At 37.0% G+C, this 20,954-nt stretch overlaps 1 protein-coding gene across 1 annotated transcript in view; it reads left to right on the top strand.

Annotated features, from left to right (window-relative positions):
- The window catches only part of BCL2L13 (BCL2 like 13), a 44,919-nt gene that overhangs the window by 6,717 nt on the left and 17,248 nt on the right, over nucleotides 1-20,954 (top strand). The window contains exons 3-6 of the mRNA XM_042795282.1: nucleotides 8,874-8,984; nucleotides 9,952-10,108; nucleotides 13,417-13,486; nucleotides 19,217-19,360. Of these exons, the coding sequence (XP_042651216.1) occupies nucleotides 8,874-8,984; nucleotides 9,952-10,108; nucleotides 13,417-13,486; nucleotides 19,217-19,360 (482 nt within the window). The remainder of the gene's footprint in view (nucleotides 1-8,873; nucleotides 8,985-9,951; nucleotides 10,109-13,416; nucleotides 13,487-19,216; nucleotides 19,361-20,954) is intronic.

Below are 20,954 nucleotides of genomic sequence, written 5' to 3'. Positions count from 1 at the left end.
AGCACTTAAGCAATGTTGTTTGTCAAGATTGTTTTGGTGGCTTGTCAGTTCTTAATGACGTTTCAGTCACTACTAGTTCCTGTGATTCAGAAATTACTCTGATGAAAGGTGTATTAAAAAAAAAAAAAACAGTCTTCAGAATCTTTTTTTTTTTTTTTTGAACAAGCATTTAAGAATGCATACTCTGTCATTTACTTCACTTACCTGTCATGAAGTGAGAAATTCCTGAAAAGAAAAGATAACATTGAAGTTATGACAGAAATTATTTAATCAGTTTGGGTCTAAAGCATATAGCATATGCTGGTTATATTACATATAATTTATAAAATTAGTTTTAGCATATTTAAGATATGTCTGTTACTCCCACTTCGACTGCATCTGTGGTCCATGAAAGGAGAGGCAGCTTAGTGCCAAGGTGCTGTTTTATAAAACCCTTTGTTGGAAAATGTGCTTATTTTAGCAATAACATTCTGAATATCCTATCTGGGATAACTGGGCTATAACTGGAAATGTAGTGAGTACATATAAAGCTACAATGTGGAAGAGTCTGATTTGTTCTGTAAATGCAAGAGTCAGGAAACTGTTAGCGTTAAAGCTCTTATTTTTAATACTTTGACTGTAGTTACCTTTGAAATATTTGCATATTGAGGGAAAACTTTTCAAGTTATTCTTATTACTGAAATAAGATATTTGCATCAAATAAATATTTGAATTAAAGATCAACATTAAAACTTTATAAAGAGGAAGCTACAAATGCTTAAATAAAAATTTTGTAGTCAGTTAAGAGGACTTTTAAGCTCCTGAGTGAAGATAAATGTTGAGCCTACTTTTCAGATATTATTCACATGTTAGCTTGTGTGACAGGCTGTAGTTGGATTTGCTATTAAAATATTCTAAAGCATTGATACTTTCAAAATCTGTTCTTTCATCCTTGTTGCTTTAAACCTTCCCTTCTAAACAGGAATTTCTCCTATATCTCACTCGCCCTCACTCCCCCCCAAAAAGTAGACACTGATCTCAACTTCTCCTCTCCTGGTCATCTTTCACTGTAATTAGATCTCTCTTTTAGTGCTTTTACTGTTTTCTGATCAAAGCCCCTGGATAAAATATTTTCCCCTTACTATTAATCTGCCATCTTGTTTCTCACTCTGTTTTGTAATGCATTGGATGGACTTTAGGCTATTACTGAACTAAGTGCAAAGACTTTATCCTCCTGCTCCAGGATTTATTTCATTCCTTCCTAACTCACTTTTGTTGGTGCTCTTCCTGGTTTCCATGCTTCCAGCAGCTTTCATTTGTCTGACAGTTACTTTTTAAAATCCTTTCTCCTACTTGTCTCCTTGCTTGAAATTGAACAGTCGTTTCAGCTGCACTGCCGGGGTATTTGTGGTAACAGCCCTGTGTTTATTTTGAAGTACTGTATGCATCTTGTTTGAATAATAAGTAGTTTATGTATACAGTCAGTATCTCCTTGTTGTCTGGCATGTGGCTGATGCCTACTTGCAGAGAGCTGTACCAAAACTCTCTTATCTATATGCTTTATAATGTCCCTGAGGGAGATGGTGAGAGAAGCAGCAGCCCATAATGGGTATTACCTGCACTGCCTAATGTGCTGCTGGAAGGTAGCCAGGTATTACAGTAACAAGCGTGGTCTGAGAAACCTGGTTAAAGCAAAACAGATGTGAAAGCCAGTAAGTGAAAATGAGTAGTAGTTGTGTAGAATCCTGTCATGAGGAGGAAACTTCTGGGTTTTGGTAACGAAGACACACAAGGGATAACAACAGTATGACATTACATCATGCTTGTCAGTGTGTTCTTCAAGCACTGTCATCAGCTGTTGATACGATATCTTGACTGATCCCAAGTTCCTTTCATTGATTATTTTTGTGATACTTTAAAATGCTGGTCAGTAGTCTTTTCTATTCTCTATGGCTGAATGCTGTTGATTTATTATTTGAGAGGATTCTGTTACAGAATGCCTGTCACCTAATCTTACTTTGCTTTAATTTGGTTATTGTGCTGACAGACCTTTCACGGGAAACAACTGAAGCAATGATTTTGGCTATTGCCTGTTTCAGTTGCAGAACACTTCTCTATTTTATGTGTTTCGTTCATATGAAGTATTGTCTCTGGTATATGATACTTTCCCTTCATATATTTTTGTAGATCTAAATAAGTCCTTACTCTGTCTGATTTCTGTCTCATAGTACAATATAAGGGGAGTATCCAGAAAGGCTAGTTTTAGTTTGCCCTCGTAATTTAATGTTAACTTCTTCCATCTTCTTCAGTATCGGAGAGTGATGGACTGACTCCTCTAGAGGGCAGTTCAGAGCAGGATCCTAATTACAGTGATACCACCTGGTATCACCCACTGGAGGATCTTCTCTCTTTCCATTGCACTTATTCAGAAAGTGGGGAAATGAGGCACACTGTAGGTGTAGTTAGTATTTCTGTACTTCCCTCGAGTCTCTTTCAACAGCAGTCTTACAGATTTCAGTGAAGTTTCAACACTCCAGTTAAACTAGAGAATGTATAATGGTCAAAAAAAACAACCGAAAAAGCAATCTTTTCCAACAGGAATGATACTATTTTGTCTCTGCTAGAACAGGTAGGAGAAACTGAATGCTTTTGTCCATTTGCCTCCCTTTCCTCCTAAGATCATCTCCCACAAAACTCTGCTTTCATGCATTTTGTATTAGAGAGTTCTTCTGATATATCTCTTTTTGTTCTGAAAACTCAGATAAGAGTAATTCTTTAAGATATTTGTTAGATTTCAAGTTAAAATTTCTCATTTTTTTGCAGACATAATATGCTGTAGACAACTGATGGTTTTCAGAAGGATTTTATTTAGTGAAGAGAAATCTCAGACAAATTACATAGAAAATTATCTTGCTGTATTTCCTTTTGGATCCTTTTGGTTGGTCTTTATTTTGTTGCAAGAAAGATGGATTCAATTCTGGCTTCAAGCAAAGAAGGCCGATCTAAGTCAACAACTGATTACTACTTTGAAATTTTTATTTAGATAGCTTCTCTTCAGTGCAGGAACTGAAGAGAGAACCACGTGCAGTATTCCAGGCTCTTGGAGAAAAGACAAACCAGTCTTTTAACATTACAACTCTATAGTATTCTGTAGTTGATTTCAGTGTGGTATTCTGTAGTGGATCTCAGTGTCTCCAGAAGAAAATCCAGCCAATTTAACTGTGCAATAGTTTGAGAGATTATTCCTACTACAGTTTTGGCAGAATAGTGATTCTGAATAGCACTCACTGCATTTTATTTAAAGCAAAGTCCATTAGCAGTAAATTCTGTTACATTCTGGTAGGTTTTCAGGTAGGTGAATAATACAAATTGCTCAGATAAATCTGCTAAAACACACACGATAAGATATCATCTGTGTAAGTTCATGTGGTTTGAGGCAACAGACAAGTACAATTATTCAAAATGTGTAGAAACTCTCAGTTATCTGTTCATTAGATTGTGAAGAGATGCTTTAGTATTTTTTCAGAACTCTTGTAGTATCTGTAACTACTGGTTCATACAAAGAAAATTAAATACCAAGTATTGGAAAACATTTCTGCATTTTTTCCCCATGAAGTTCATGCTCATTATAGAATTTCCAGTCTGCTGCAGTTGCTAGTGCTACTTACTTTTTAAGTGAGTCAAAGTACTTAGTTTTTGTGATTCATTGTATTTGTATTGTAAATGCTTCTCTGTGTTTCATCAGGGAGTAACTTTTAGTTTGTTTCTGTTTGTTAATCTACTTCTCCATGGTTTGACCTCATCCCATGAACCTGTGGCTATAACAAAGATGCTGAAGGAAAACAGTTTTTCAGTGTTTTCCTTGACAGAATGAGAAATCTTAAATAATCCTTGAACTCACACAGCATCTGGAAGATTTGTAAACAGTGTCACTACTGCATGGTGGCATACTCAAGAGGTGAACAAGGTTTTGGCAGTTTTACAGTTTCCCTGAGGTGCATGCTATTCACAGTACTTTAATCCAATTATTGTACACAATGTTCTTTTGACCATTTATTATCTGCTTTGGAATTACTGTATGAAGTACTGTATGTAGTCAGTGATCAAGGCTTTTTAGTGGTTTCCCACACGCATTTCTTACAACTGAGCAGTGTTGAACTGGGAGAAACTGATTTTACATTTATTTGTTCGCTTGCTTCGGTTAGAAATGAACTTTGTTACATCTCAAGAAATACATGTACAGACAGAGCAGAGATGGTCAGGCTTCATGCGTTGTGAGAGAGCTCAAGGCTCCTTAGTGGCCATCCCAAATCTAACAGTATTACCTCATTTATATGACTTTGACCATCATGGGTAGGGTACCTGTCATTGCAAGATTTTCTGTCACCAGGTGACACTTGGGCTGGCTGTTGCAGAATATCTTGGTTTTCTTTGTACTCCATTCCTGTATCTTCACTCACCCGTCATAGTACTTGCTGTTGGTCTGTAGGAAATGAAGGAGTTTTTGAGGTGGTTTTAGCTTAGATGAATAACTTACTCCTTAGAAACTTTCCTCTGAGGGCAAAACATACCTACTTTGGCTGAAAAGGTACATGCTTGTAGGTCAGATTAATCCAGTTCATGGTAATGAGAGAGCTATTTCCTAAACTGAGTCAAGGAAAGGGAGTTTTTGGAGTGTCTTGGAGAAGTAAGAGGTGGTCCCTCCAGGAATGTGTATTCTCACTTAATTAAGCCTCCTCTCTGCCCATAAAAAAAAATGACTGCTAGTTGGCAAGTTTTGTCTCTTTTTAGTTCTTATTATTTTGGACTTTTTTAGTTTCTTTTAAGCTGAGCCTTCTTTGTTTATACAGAGCTTCTTTTAAACATTTATCAAATCAAGGACTACATGTATGTATGGCAGTCTGTGTTCTGGAGTTTGCTGGGGTAGTGGATATACTTTTAATTAAAGGAAACAGATGAATATGTTTATAAAGAGATTTTGTATATATTTGTCATTTCTCAGTGCTTACAGAAATTTTAGATGCTTACTTATTCTCACTGTTTGAAAAAGTCTGAGATGTTAAACACTAGCATCATGCTGAATGTGAATTTTTAAGTTAATGTTGACTATACAGAAGTTAATACAGAGACCTAGGAGAACTTGAAAACAGAGACGTTGGCAAATGAAAATTACAAGCATAAAAAAAAAAAATCAAAAGCAATATGTGGCATCAGTGGCTTTCTTTTTCATTCACCCTGCATTCACTTGAACTAAAAATGCATAACACCTTTGCAGTCTCTCCTTACAGTTCCTGTTGTCTCTTGTTAGCTGTAGTTTGACACAAACACTGTAGGATCAGATGTGCAGGCTCTCTAGCTCTGGTGATTGACTTCCCATCCCTCCTCCTCCTGGGATCAAACCTGGGAAACGGGTTAGTCTTGTACTGTTACTAAACTTCTGGAATGGCCTTATCAGTGGAGTTCTACTGAAGTATTACATTTATTTAGTAGTCATAACGCTGTCTGATTGTCAGTGATGTGGCACTTGATGGACTTTTAGAATACATTTTCCCCTGCTTTGCAGGTTACCTCCAAATACCTGAAAAACTTAAATCTTAACAAGAACACACTTGTGCAAAAGGGAACATTTATTCCATAAATACAAAGTAGAACGCACTAACTTCTTCACATGAGATGATGCAAGAGAGGTTTGTTGTGTCTTTGGGCTGGGAAGAGGCCTTCCAGAGTCAGTTTACCAAAAGTCTGTGATAGGCAAACCTGTTATTTCAGTATAGGAAAACATTCAATGTTTATGGATCTTACAAGTACCATTTCTGGTGTGACTATTTGCATTATTAAACAATGATAATATGTTTTCATATACTGGAAGCTATTTTTACTGTTTATTCTACCTATTTGCAAACTTACTTGGAAGTTATCTAAAGGAGAAAAAGATACTGCTCGCTTAGGACCTTTGCTGTTGGAATACGCTGTTCTCCAACACTGGGTGCAATTTTTGTTGGTAGTGGTCAACATACAGGAGATGCAGAAAGCTGAAGTCCGTTGATAATTAGGGGAATAAACAGTGCAAAGTCACTGGTCCGGGAGGGGTTGGTTTTTGATGTTTTGGCATAACTGAATAGTCAGGTGCTGTTGGAATCAGCAGCTGCTGCAAAGTTGTGGGTGTTACGAGATGGAAACCATTGACTGCAGGACTGATTATCTAAACAGCTCTTTTGTACGCTGGCAGCAATGGAATTTCTCTTCCTTCCATTTTCCGGGTGACTTATTATCAAATATGACAGCTTGTCATGTGTGATCATCATCACATTAGTCCTGTGAGAACGGGTGCTCTTCTGAATACCCTCATCCCTTCCTTACACAGGGTGAAGCACAGGTTAAAATAAGAGTTTGTACTTGCATATACTTGTTGCGCTTGACTGTAAAATAATGGTTCGGTCATTCAAAGAGGCAACCTTAAAGGGACTGACAAGGCATTAGTGAGTGTCTGTTCATTAACCAGAAGGAGGAACAGTTTGGTTCTCTCTGGAATTTATTGTTCAGAGTGGCAAAGAGACTATTTGAGAAGGGATTTAAGAAGCTAAATAAAATTATTCTGAACATAGTGATGATGATCTAACTGTGTGGTTAAGTAAAATGGAATTAAACTGATTTATCTGTTGTTCCTTTAAACTGCTCACATAAATAAATGTAAACATTTTACACTGACTTGTACATTGGTTTATAAAGATTTTGTCTCACAGGTATCTATTGAGCGCTGAGTTTTTAAGCATTAGTATACATTCAGTGGGTTGATTCTATGAATTTTTGACTTTGCAAATCCAGGAGACTTTGCAAGCTTATTGTGTAGTGTTTTTATAAATACAGAAAATGCACATTGTACTTTACTACACATCTGCGTGTGTTAACTAGTGTCATTGCTTTTATGGCTTTCACACACTCTGATAGGAAAAGTGATGATACTATGTGTCCATTGTGGAGGAAAGGGGGAAGGCAATACAACACTTAATAGAGATGAACTGATGAAAATAGACAGTCACTCCTAAGACCACCAAATTATGGTCTAGTATCTTCAAAACATGAATGAAGAAAGAGATGCCAGAAAACTACACTGAGTGTTGCGGACTTACCTGAAAATTTGGATATGAAATACAAGTGATGAGGAAGAAATGAAGTCAGATGATACCAACATTACAGATATAAATCCTTTCCCTTTGTATTTACTTAAACTGAGTGAAGAATGACTGCAGAGTGGAACGATGTCTAGATGCCCAGGCAGAGCTGTGGGCAGTTGGTGTAGGTGCAGGAAGGGTGAGATAGGTTGGAGAATCATCGGTATTTGGATGCATGAGTAAGAAACAGTGGAGGTGGACAACATTATCAGGTCAGCCAGGAGGTAGTGTTTAAATCATGGGCATGAGGGATCATGAAGTCCCAAAAAAGAATTCTAAGGAATATTCAGAAGTAAGAGAGCTAAGAAAATGTGTTTTGGGTAACCCAGTCACTGATACTGTTGAAAGCAGCAGAGTGCAAGACTAATGGAGACTGAGAATTGACCCAAATTTTAGGGAAGAAAATGGCTAGAAGAGGGATTACTTAGCAAAGGGAAGTTTTGTGGTCAGTTTTATTTGTTTGTTTATTTATTTCAGGAGTAAGCTGATACAAAATTAACTTTTATAATTGTATGTATATAACATATCTCTTTTATCTCTAAATAGGACATTTTAAGGAATGAGAGAAAGGAAGAAGAAAATTTCAGTGGTAGGCTGTTGATTCAGTGATATTTGGTGAAAATAAGACAACAGTTAATGAAACAGTTTTTGTAGTGTGCTTTAAGAATGGGATTTGAAGACATGCTTGAAAGCTGATGGAAGAAGTAAAGATGAGCAAACCCAAGAAAAAGCAGCAAAATAGCAAGAGGTTTGAGCTGGAACTCTGTCCCAGATATCTAGTTTTTCCATTAGTACCCATCCCATACTGCCTATTGGTAGCGGTCATAGTGTTGGAAAAGTTGACATTCAGCAGACGGTTCCTTAGAGATTCATGTGTTTTAAATACCTTGGCTTGTTTGGAAACAGTTTTCTGTCTGATTTGCTACAGCATAATAATAAAGATGGTTGAGTGTCAATATAATCCTGAATGATACGGCTGAAACAACTTCTTGTTACCAAATATCTAGAGTCCACACAGAGTATGTATTCGTGATCCCAAACCATGGCATGTGTACTTCTGGGGATATGCAGCCATTTCAAATTCCTAAATAACTTGTTTAGGAGATGAGAATTGACAACTGAGCGACAACTGTGTCTGGCAACTGACTCTATTGTTACTTGTGAACCCGGTCTTAAATTATTTCACTGTGGCCTGTAGACTCCTCGTGAACAGCAAAATGATGCACAGTTAACAGATCTTGGGACTCTTCATTGATGTCATTACATAGTTGCTCTGAGTATTTTTGTAGATTTTACAGGTATCAATATAAAGTTTATATTTTTCTACTAAAAATCAAGCTTATGCCTATATCTGCTTTGTTTCGGTGTAATGAGTGTGTTAGCTTTAATGACTTTGTGTCTTGATTTGATTTTGGCCTTAAGATAAGTTTGGTTTTAAAGCAGTTATACATTCTGTTTGTGGCTTTACAGTTCTAATACTTTAAATATAGTCACATTTAAAGCACCTATTCTGTCTTGAATAGGCCTGGAAATTAATGTGTTTCTGGGTTCATAGAATAAAATTTTTGTAATAAGTACCCTTAAGGGATCATACTTTTTATGTTGCCATCTGGAATAGAACTTTGACCTTGAATTCCTTTATAGTTAATATTTCAATATCATGTTCCATTATCTACCTTATTTGAAATACTACATTTGGATAATTTCTCTATTTTCTTTTAGGGACTCAACAACAGTTTATGATACAACATGCTTCAGAGAAAGAGGCTTTGGAGAAGATCAAAATAGAAATCGAGGAGGAGCTAAAACGTCTTGATGAAGAAATCTTGGAAGGTGCTCTTCAGATTTTCCCATTTCAGTCGATAATTTCTATGCTCTATAATTGTGGTTATTTTGTAACAGGTGCTCTAGTTAAAGAGATTTTTGGGTGCATCGATCTCTTTACCCTCCTCACTCCACAAGATTTCTACACATTGTCACATGATGTAAAATAGTTAAACATTACCGTTTGGAGTGGTGGAGTCTAGCCAAAGCAAACATTTGAATGACATTTAGTAGGCTACTATAAATAGTGAAATGTAAGCAGCCTTTAAGCTGATCCATGACTGATGACAGAAATGAAATAATTTCTCAGCAGCTAACATTCAGAGGAGTGTGGATCTAAACCATCAGGTTTCTCACTTCACCAGGTTTATTTTTTGTGATGTGCTTTGACCTGTAGATGTGGCTTTTATAGGACTCCCAGCAAGGGATGATTTGGAAACAGTCTTTGCTTTGCATGTGTGTTGCAAATTGGAGATCTGAAATAGAAGGGCTCTAGATCTGTTTACATTCATCCATATATAGACCTTTCTTAGAAGTTTTAAACTGAGAAAGAAAAGGTTATATGAACAAAATATTATTTTAAAAAATTATACACTAGTACAGCTGCAGATATGTCTGTGTGTGGGCAAATTTTACTGTGGAAAAGAGGCTCTCTTGCTGCTCCATCAGGGTTGGCATCAGCTTAAAACTGAGAATAGCTGCACATTCATCTAACCTGCTGGTTAGGATGCAGTTGTGAAATAAGAGCTGGAGGGGAAATGTAGCTCATCTATGGCCTGTAAGTACCACTTCCAGAATATATTTGGACCACACTTGTTTTACTACAATTTGCTTATAGCATCCTTTAACTATAGAGTTGTGATTTCTTTGTCCCTCATGTAAACTGTATTAACTGGTGGGATTAGAAAACTGAGACTGCTGATGTTCTTGTATGAATCTATTTTATTATTTTATTTTGTATACTTTTTTCTCTCAGCATTTACCACTACAGGATTTGACTGCCACACTTCTCCAGTGTTCAGTCCTGCCACTCCAGAGAGCTCAATAGAAGACTGCCTGGCTCATTTAGGGGAGAAAGTATCCCAGGAATTAAAAGAACATCTGCACAAAGCACTGCAGAGTTTGCTTAGCAAGTGAGTTTCCATTTGCTTTTTCAAGGGGAAGGTGTTTCCTTTTGCATTTTGACTGCTGCTGAATTGCTAAAGATGGGGCTACATTTTGTATATCGTTTCTTTATTTTTCAGTGTTCTTTATCTGGCTGTTTTTTTGTTTTGTGTTGTAATGTGTGAATAATTCTTTGTGGTATTTGCTCTTTGCAGTAATGTAAGTTCTAAATTTTTTCTCAGTTTTTATTATTGAACTTCTGAGACTAGCTCAAGTAGTTTGAGTAGTTGCTGGTGGAACCAGCAACTGGCAGCTGCCAATTGCCATTGCTAATTTCACAAATGCTGGACTGTAGCCAGATTGACTTCTTTTATCTTACAGTTAAGAGTGGAACTGAAGGTTTGTTTGTAATCTGTCTCAAGATGAGTGGGAGAGTTTCCCTGAAAGGGTGGTAGTTCGATGCTTTATGACCACCATTCAGGTATACATCTGAAGCAAATGTGGGCTCCTGGGCTAACCGTGGTGCCTTAAGAGCCACCGTGCCAGTTTAAGCTTACTGTTTAAATAGCACATCGTACTTGGCATGCTAGTATCTTGATTAATGTTTTTTGAATTTGAGTAAAATTATTGTGGTTGCTTGTTTTTCTAGTATAAATTACCAGCCTGATTTTAAATGATCCACATTAAATACTTCTGGTTGTTCTGAGTGACCTCCAAAATGTATTTCTAGAAAGCCAGAGTTGGAAGGTGCTACTTTAGGGACAGTTACATAAATGCAGTTGTGAAGGCAGCTATCTGAGTCTATTTTCTGTGGATTTATTTAAATAATATGTCTCAAAAGAACCAGGGAATCTCTACTACTACCCTTTCAGAGTTTGTGTAGCTGTTCATGAACTGTTTGAACAACAAGGTACTGGAAGCCCAGATATCAGTGCCTAGTATAAAGTTTCTGATACATGAGGCTTAAGTCTTCCATACAGGTATTGGAGAGACATCTCATGCCCTCATGAAGGTTATACCCCTTATGGCAGCCTTCTGAAAGATTATGAATGTGGAAGTCATTCCATCTGAACATCAGAAAACACCTTTTTACTGTGAGGGTGACTGAGCACTGGCACAGGGTTGCCCAGAGGGGTTGTGGAGCCTCTATCCTTGGAGATACTCAAAAGCCGTCTGCACGTGGTCCTGGCCAGCCTGCTGTAGGAGACCCAGCAGGGAGGTTGGACAGGATGTTCTCCAGCAGTGCCTTCCAAACTCAACCATTCTGTGATTCCCTAACTAGCCTATCTGTTCCTTAACTAGCTCCCTAGTCAACAACTAAAGGTTGACTTTTTATGACCGATATAATTTAAATCTGACTGTTTAAAGTCAGGTAGAATGAGGCTTTGGGCAACCTGATGTAGTGAAAGATGTCCCTGCCCATGATCTTTAAAGGTCACCAAACCATCCTATGACTCTGACCTGGATTTCACAGTAAAGGTGCCATGTAACATCTGACCAGACAGATGAAGATGCTTGTCTCTTTTTCTATGAGTCATCCAAGGAAAAAGTATACTTTTGTCAACTCACCATTCAACTTTCAGAAGCTAATATATATACTTTCTACTTCTGTATGTAGTTTCTATAGAGTCAAAAAGTAAGTTCAGTATTGTGTAAACTGACAATTATTTACCCACAGAAAAGAGTATGTGGAGTACAAACATCTCCTTAAGTGGCAAACGATAGGCTAGTGTGTTCCTCCAGAAATGGCAGAAGTTTATCTGCCTTTACAAGCCAGACATTTGTCCCATGTGGCCTTAAAAACTTGTACTTAGTATCTTCTGAAGAGCTGAAATTTTGATAAATACCTTACTACACACTAAAAAAACAGACTGTCAATAAGATGGAAAATTAGCAGTAAGCCTTGCAACCTGTCCTTTTTGTGTGTCTAGAACTGTAAACTGAAGTAAAAACATTTTAAGTTTAAATGTCTTAAAGGTTGTAGATAATTGGCTGACCTTAAAGGGTCATAACTGGTGCACTCTAGGTTGATTCATTTTGGAAAGTTCCTGAGACGAGGTCTTTGAAAATTCAGTGGTTCTAGCTTGTTAGCAGCGTGATGTTCTAGGCTTCTTGTATATTCTATGGGAAAATACTTGTGTTCTATATATTTTTTTAATATATGTACGTACGTACATACATTGTACATATAAAGCCTGAAATGCCTTTGAAAATGTGTTGACATGCATGCCTTTTTATGAGGCAAACTAGAGCTATTATTTAATCTCTTGATCCTTCCTGCAGCTGTTGTTGCTTTTCTCATCCCACTGATCCATCTGGATTTGTGTTTTAAAGGAACTAATGTACCAAGGAAGTTAAGAGAATGTACTTAAAATGACAGACCCAAATTATTATATTTTCCCCAGTGTGCTTTAGCTCTGTTCTTTTACCCATGTTTGCTACAGTAGTGCTATTTGATGCAATACTTACTTTGCTTATGTTTTCCTGTCCTCTTATCTGCATATAAACAAGTATATTATGGTACACTAGGCTATTAGATCATGACGGGTTCTTGGAGTACAATAAGCAGTCTTCTGTCCAATACCAGTTACCGCTATTTCCCTTAAAGTCTGAACTTGACTTTTGTCATGATCTGGCTCAGGACCACTGCTTTTGAAACAGTGTATCTTCTGCTGTCACTTCACAGAAAATCTTTATTGTTACTGACTCTAAGATACTATATGATCTTGGAGGAAAGAGTATGGAAGAAGGAATTTCATCATCCCAGTTCAGAGAAATAAAGGTGTGATAAATCTATAATAAAGGTATTTACGGAAATACAAAGGGTTTTTTATGCTCAAAAATGCTGCTTCTATCAAGTGAAGGCTTCAACTCTTAACACAACATTAGTGTGGTCAAGCAGTCTGTTGGTTCGTAACCTGTATTGTTTATAAAAATTCTACTCTGCATTGCCCTCTATCTCACATATGAATTCTTTAGTGGAGTTTTTTATCCTTAAAGTCTTAGATTATAAAAAATTATATGCAAGACCTTAGACATTTTGGTAGCATATTGGAGAACCTACTTATCTAATGTTATTTAATTTGTAGAGTGTCAAATTATTATGAAACTCACTTGACCAATTACATGAAGTTTTGTAACTGTGAGAAGGTGATGCCTTCTTGACCCTGTCTGGTGCTGGTGTTTTACGTCCTGAAACGCAAGACTTGTTAGCTCTTGAAAATTATTTGCTTTAATACACGTGAAAATATTTAGTTCTCTGGAGACTGAGAATTTTATTTTATTCTTGTTCTTTTGTTTCCTTTTATAACTTTCAGTGTTGGTTTAACTTCTGCAGGCCGGTGACATATCAAGAATATCGAGAGCGCACACAAGAGACAGCTGCTCATGCCAGTGGATGGAACAAGGTACCAAATAAGTCACTTTCACGTTGGTACCTTTCGCATCTATTTGATGTCCATAGTGCTTTTACTAGGTACAATTATGCTTCACAGAGGGCAAAGAAGAACCCACTTGTTTTTAGTGTGAAATAACTTTCACTCTCAAAATGGTAGATATGGACAGAAGTTACTGAATGGAAGTATTAGGTCAATCTTCCTTTATTATACTAAAATGAAAAGTTAGAGTTGTTGCTTGACATAATTCTTTTAAAATAACGATTAAACATTTTTGAATTCTGAAGAGAGGTTTATTTCTTTAGCAGTTTTGTAATTAAATTGGAGACAGATGTTTTCATATTTCTCTACTGTTTCTTTCCTCCCATCTCAGGTTCAAAATACATATAAAAAAAAGTGCTGATCATGGTGAAAATAAAAATTTATAGTATCTTCACAATATGTAAATTATTCAGAAAGCATAAGGATGGTGCGCCTACCTGGTTTCAGTAGTTATCTCAAATGATGTGAAGCTTCTTTTTAAAACAAAATGCAAATCTGTAAATGAACTGAAGCTTCTTTTTAAAACACAATGCAAATCTGTAAGTGAACTACAATAGTTTTAATGGAGAATAAGTAGAATTACTGTTCCCAGATTCATCTTTCATTAATAATTCAACTTCATCGTCTTAATCATTCTGATGGGTTCAGTGGGCATCAGGAAAATGATAAAAGAATGAAATAGCAATTTGCAAATATAACCACAAATTGAGTGTTAAAATTTAGTCTTAAATTTAAAATAGAGCAAGAAGTCTTTGTTCCCCCTTTAATTTTTTTTTCCAGAAATGCTTTTCCTTAGCTAGATTTCCCTGCTTACTTCAGAAATTGCTCATCTAACCAAGAGTGTGGGCACTTTTAAAGCAGTTTATTAAACATGGTTTGACAAGTTACTGCGCATGTCTGAAGCAATGATAATTGGTGTGTGTGTGCTTTCAGTTTATCATCTTGGGATTCATAGCATTTTAGTTTAAACAGCCATGAAATCTGATTATCGAGAAGGTGGCTTAAGCTAGCTCATTTTACTTTTCAGTTGGTGAAAACCAAAGACAATCATAAAACCAGTCATTGTGGCTCAGCTGGCAAGGGAGGAGGTGGATGGAGCTTACCCGTTGCCTACTGGGTCTCCATGTGCTATTGGTACACACCTCTTGAAGATACAGCCCTGGGTGGTTGGATCAGCCGCATTTGAGGGGTTGTGATTCAGCCTTCATTGCTGCTGCATTTGTCCACTAGCACCTATAACTAGTGGGTTTTGGTCCCCGACAGCTTGTGATTGAGAGTATCATCCAGGAGATTCCTTTGTCATCATCTTTGCTTACCCGTAACATTCGTTGCTACAAAACTTACAGTCCACAAGCAAACCAGAATGGAAATTTTGTAGACTAATACAGCATCTGTTTGTGTTGTTTTTGTGGTAGCTTGATGCCTCAGGAATGCCTGGCAGTTCCTTTAATAATACTTGTTTTGAGGAGATGGAATACATTTGTGTTGGTTTAATTTCCTGTTAAATTCCTTTATCATGTTAATCACAGTCATATTTTATAACAGAAGAGATCTAGATAGCTTTCCTCCAACCTCAACCTAGCTTAGTTTTCACTCTAAAGAAGAAGCTGTTAGAAAAATAATTTTTAAAAGTAGCTACAAATAGACATAGTGTTAGGTCTAATTAGCAGGCACACAGCAGCAAAATGAGGCTGTGCTGGCCTCAAGTTTGTGAAAAAATGAAGGGTGTGAATTTAAATTGACTCTGTCGGGAGAATTGAAGTTCGCTCCCTTTTATAACTAAATAATAAGAAAACATACAACTAACTGAGCTAGCTGAATGGAATAATAAATCACTCCCTGTTACATGCTCTTGGACGTTACGTATCTTATAGTTTCTTGGGTGGAGCAGAAATTGAAGTTGCACAGTAGCTGTGGTAGATGTCAAAGGGTTAAACATGTGGGAATACCTTCCCAGAGGCAGAATTCTGATCTGTGCTTCTGGTTTGATTCAGACTAGAAGAAATAAAACAACTGAAGCTAGTAGATGAAATGTATTTTCAGTTACATGTAAGCTGTATCTCTTCTGCTCAGTAGTGGCATCTTGCACAGCAAGGTGCTCTTTTTGCTTTCAGTAGTCTATGAACTGGTACGTAAAATCTCACTTTAAATTTCTGAGCCTTTGCTGTTGTAGGTATGTATTACTATGCATATGTATGTATAAAAGCCCCACCTGTTTAATATATTGAATGTGATGCACTTGGAGAGCCACACTGATCCCTTAAAGGCCCAATATTTCTGTGGCACAAAGCAGACTCAGTGTAGTCTTTGCAAATCTTCCTTGATGATATGTGTATGAGGACCATGGCATAAAGGTAAGCGTATACTTCTGGGAGGTACTGGATTACCTAGCTGGCTAGCTGTTTGGAGGCTGAATGTGAACAAATGCTTGATCTGTTTGGTTTACAATTGGGAAGGTGTCATTTTTAGTCATAACAGTTTTCAAAGAACCTATTCATTACACAGGCATGAGCAGAAAGGAGACACTTCTAAATATAGCTGTTATTTTTTCCATTTAAAAATGTGGATCTTTTTCAGGGTGCAATGGCATATTTGAACTGCTGAAGACAGTTGGTTAACTGACTAGCACATGGGTTGTAAAAGGATGTTTTCAGTCACTAAAACATGAATATTGATCTGAATGAGGAAATGTCAGAGGGTGAACTAATACATAGGAACATCAGTTCTTCCAGTAACATCTCACAGAAGCAGAGTTTACCCACAGACATTAGAAGTGCTGGTTCTCAGTAAAAAAAAAATCAGGAAAATAAATTATTTCATGTATTTCTCAGAAATTGTGGTGTAAAAATAATAGGCTTGATGTTGTATTCTGTAAAGAAAAGCAGTCTTCACCTTGCATTTGAAATAAGGCTCTCATTAAAACAAAACAAAACCAAAACCACCTCAAACCTAGGGCAATTTGTATTTCTGTAATAAAATAAATGTAATAAAAAATTGAAATACTCCACTGTTGAGTTTTATGCTTTTTGCTTAAAATTTAATATTATATACATAGTTCAAAAATACATAATCCCACTATCGTGCACAAGATAAAAGGGTTACAAGTACTGATATTGAGAATCAGCTGAACTAGTAAGCAGGTTAGCAGTCATCTTAATGTCCAGTTTTTACTGATTAATGGAGCCAAAGAATAATACAACAAAAATGTAAGAAATAGCATGTAAAAAAGTAGATTAACTTTATGTTGAAATAGTAAAAAAGGTACACAGAAGTGGCAATTTGTTTGGATATAGCTTCTTCAAAGTCTCTGAACTTTCTTTGTAATAATTCTTTTTCTGCATACATTTAAATTTGTAATATTGTACAGTGGGATTGCAATAATATAATTGACAGAAATCTTTCATTTACACATAATCAGAAATCTTCTGATAGTAAAGGTTTTTTTTTTTTAATGATTCTCGAGACATTTTCTCCTGCCAACTATTTTTTGGCGTGCTGTGCTTGATACCGTGTATGTTTTTCTTCAGTCAAAATATAAATAGCCCTTAGCATTCCTTCTCAGGCATACTGGTGGAGGGAATTGGAGTTGCTTTGAATTGCTAAGGCTGTACTTTTACTTTGGTCTAGTTAAATCTCATCACCATTCACATAGCTACTCTTACGTACAGAAAGCTGTTGTTAACCTTTATGGAAGTACTGTAAAGGTAATTTTTTTCATGGATTTAGGGACAGTATGGTGCAAACCTATTCCTACTGGTCTCAAAGGTAGAGATGTGTCAGTAATTCGGTGGGAAATCACAGGGTGTTTGTTAGTATGCATGGGACTGGATATTAGAGTTTGAATTTGGTTCTTCGCTCCTGAGGCCTGCAGAGGTTTGCCAAATTTGGGAGGAGTGGATGGATTAGATATTTAAGTTGGCAAAGGAAGATGGCAACAGGCATGTTCAGTATGCCAACATTTGAGCTCCCTTCATTTCCTAAGCAGCATTTGTTTGCCTTTGTTTCTCTTGCTTTCAGTTTACATTAAATGTCAAATATTTTGAGATCTCAGTGTTCATGCTATTGTAGAGTTATGTGGTGTGTGTTATGTGAGTTATGTGGGTGTGCCCAAAACCTTTGAAAGATGCCTAGTCCTGACAGCACGCTTTTTTTCCTTTGATCCAAAAAGATTCTTCTGACACTTAACCTTGACCTACTCCTTACATTTGTGCCCTGTAAGCTTGCACCTCTTCTGCCTCTGAGTTGAGATTAATTACAAGAAACTCAAAAAATCCCAGGGCTTTTAAAATTCAAGCACCATCTAATTCCTAGTTAAGTGACTGCAGTGTTTATATGTTCATCCCAAAAGAACAGTACTATAACCTGTCTGCCATAGTATTGGACTCTCTCAGTTGTTAATCAGTGGGAACATCTTAAATTTATCAGCTTACATGCATTTTTAAGGCCCCATCTGTTTTTAGTGTTCTATCTCAGTGTGACTCCACCATGGATCTAGTACAAATCTCAGACCCAGCCTACTTTTCAGATTCGTCTTCCTCCAGCTTTGCATCCTAAGGTGTCATTTCTGAGAACAGTAATGGAGAGTATTTACAGAAAAGAGAATCAGGCTGAAGGGGGAGGAGGACTGGGAAAGGAAGGAGATATTTGGAGTTCAGTCTGAGCAGTAGTATTAGCCTGCATCTACCTTGTGCAGCTGGGAAACAAGGTTCTTATTTGGACAGTGAATAGATGTGCAATGCAGTTGTCACAAACTAGGTGCAGTAAAATTTACAAATATTTTTCTCTTGTATCATAATAGTGCTTTTTCAGATGCTAATGACTTCAATTCATACCAGTTGCCTGAACTTGGCAAAGTGCTGCATATAAACTTTGCCCAGAGGGCCAGTTGTGTGCTCTAGGAAAATAAATACAGCATTTAAAAGTTCAACTGCATGTTGTTTAGGCAAACAAAAGCATAATGTCAGCAGGAAGTATCTAGAGCTGTATAATATGAAGGAGGTAGGCTCACAGAGTCTTGCATCTTCCAAAGCAATTCATGTTTGGGTTAAGGCTCAGCATTCAGTTAAAGCCAAAAGTGTGGAAGGAAGAATAAGAGTAGAAAATGAAGGAGGGAATTCTTAATGTGTTAAATGTGGCATGGGAGGGATAGTTTAACATGGAGAGGGGGTTGTGTTTGACATTTTAAACATGTCTGTAATGTTACGCTGCTGGGAGGAGTTGTTTCTGTCCTGTCTGAAAGACAAGTGTGAACTTCTAAACAGACTGTCTAGTGCAGTGTATCTATCCAAAACTGTATATGAGTTTGCTGTTTAAATACAATTTGGACACATATCCCTTCAAAGTATTTATGGTGTTGCATCTTTCCACTTCTGGGGTAGCAAGTTCTCAGCCTGTTCTGCTTCTTTACCTGAATCTTGTGTTGGAAAAAAAATGGGCCTTAAGAAAGCACTGCAGTCCTGTTCTGTGAAACCCTCGGTTAGGCTGTGGTGTTTTGCTTACCAGATTAAGTGTGTCTTTCTTACTGAATTGTGTTGTGTTTCTGCCTTGTGTCTTCACAAAAATGAAGCGTATAGTGCATAATATCTTTGGACTTGTAGATTCAGACCTTTTCTGTGGATCCTATGAATGCTTCTGTTTTACCTACACAGTAGTATCGATAATGCTTTCTGTATTTAGTCATAATTCTTTCTTTTTTTGAAGGTCTTGGTACCTCTGGTTCTGCTACAACAATTTCTGATGGAGCTAACCAAACGGGGCCAGGAGCCACTGAGCGCACTTGTGAACTTCGGGGTGACATATCTAGAAGACTATTCTGCAGACTATATCATCCAACAAGGAGGATGGGTAAGAAGACAATGTTTAATTTTCATAGTTTGTTCAGAGCTTATTTCTAAATGTGATACTAGTCTTAATAGGAGTGAAAGACTAAGAGGGGTTGCTAGAAGTAAGCAGACGAGAGGAGGAATGCCCCAGGAAAAGCCGAAAAAAAGCAGAAAGTCAGGACCGTATAGTTGGAAAGGATCTTGGGCGCTCATCTATTTCATCTCTCTGTCCCAAGGCAGAACTGACTTTTACCCATTAATTTCTGATGTTGACCTTAAAGACCTACGTTGTTGGGCTCTACAATTTCCCCAGGCAGTCTCTTCCAGTTCTTTGCGTGTCTGGTTTGTTGGATTGCTGTTGAAATTGAAGAGGTCCTCGGATGTCAAATAACAACTAGTGTTCATACATTGTGTGTTAAGATGCTAATTTGTTGCTAGATGGTGAGCTTTTGTTTGTATGTTCTTTCCTGTTAATATACATACAGAATTGCATTTAGAAGCAAACATCTGTAACAAGAGATACTGTGCCTGAGAGGCTCATCTTTTTAATGTTATCTTCAATACTCTGATGACTGCTGGAAATGGTGTTTTTTCATCTTAATTTTCAGAGGGTTTTTTTAGCAAATAAGTAATTGGGGAGTGCTTCATACAGAAAGGTCAGTATGTACTAATTTATTTTTATAATAAGTGATAAAATAGCTAATGCATATTGGATTTTATAGCTATACAGGAACATGGATAGAATGAGCAATCAGGATTTCTTTGTGCTGTATTTCCTTGTGGAAATCTTCAATTCATGATAACCAGTGTTCATGAGTCATGGCACACTGAGAAAGTTTAATTTAAAAATACATCACAGAAGCAGCTCGCAGCCGATGAGCTGGATCTTGAAAGCTGAGCTTTAGATTACTAGGTTAGGGAAGAATGCCAGATCTGAATGGGATTAATCTGAGATTAGTGAAATGGCAGCATCAAGTTGATTTATTCTAAAAAGAAAAGCTGTTCAGGAAAACCCAGTAATTAAAAAGTGCTAGTAGGAAAAATCTCATTCAGACAGCTTCTCATATTTCAGGAGTTTACCTGAAGTTTTTTTTAAGAGTAGTTTGTTCCAGAATTTCTGCACATCTGCACCTTCCTATATCTTTTCCCTTCCTGGCAACCGTTGATAATAGTTTTCAAAGCCTTTGGGAGGGTTTGTTTGTCTTTAATTGACAGAAACACTAACAGCATGCAGCCAAATGACCTTAGGTCATTTGATAAATGTACTCACATTTCAAAGTATTTTCAGAGAAGGTCCTTACTTGCAACTTTAAGACAGATGGATGTTAGTGCTATTTTGCTTTTTTCTGCTTTTTCTTTTTTTTTTTTTTTTTTACCCTCAGAAAAGGCTCTGATCTCTTCTCTGGCACCTATTTGAGGCCTGCTATAAACATACTTAATACAGTGCAAAGCCTCTGAAAACAAGCAGCTTTCCAGCACGGCCACCAAGGGAGGGGGGCTGTGCTTTGTGTTTTTGTGACTGTGCATGTATGTACAGATCTGGGTAGCTGGTGTTTAATGGGCTACGAGCTTGTCTGTATACATCCAGTCAGGCATAAAATCAGACTGACATAAGC

This window comes from Tyto alba, unplaced genomic scaffold (assembly GCF_018691265.1).
Source record: "Tyto alba isolate M040663 unplaced genomic scaffold, T.alba_DEE_v4.0 Super-Scaffold_21, whole genome shotgun sequence".
Classification (NCBI taxonomy): Eukaryota; Metazoa; Chordata; class Aves; order Strigiformes; family Tytonidae; genus Tyto; species Tyto alba.
The sequence above is the reverse complement of the archived record's forward strand: the minus strand, read 5'-3'. Positions and strand labels throughout refer to the sequence as shown.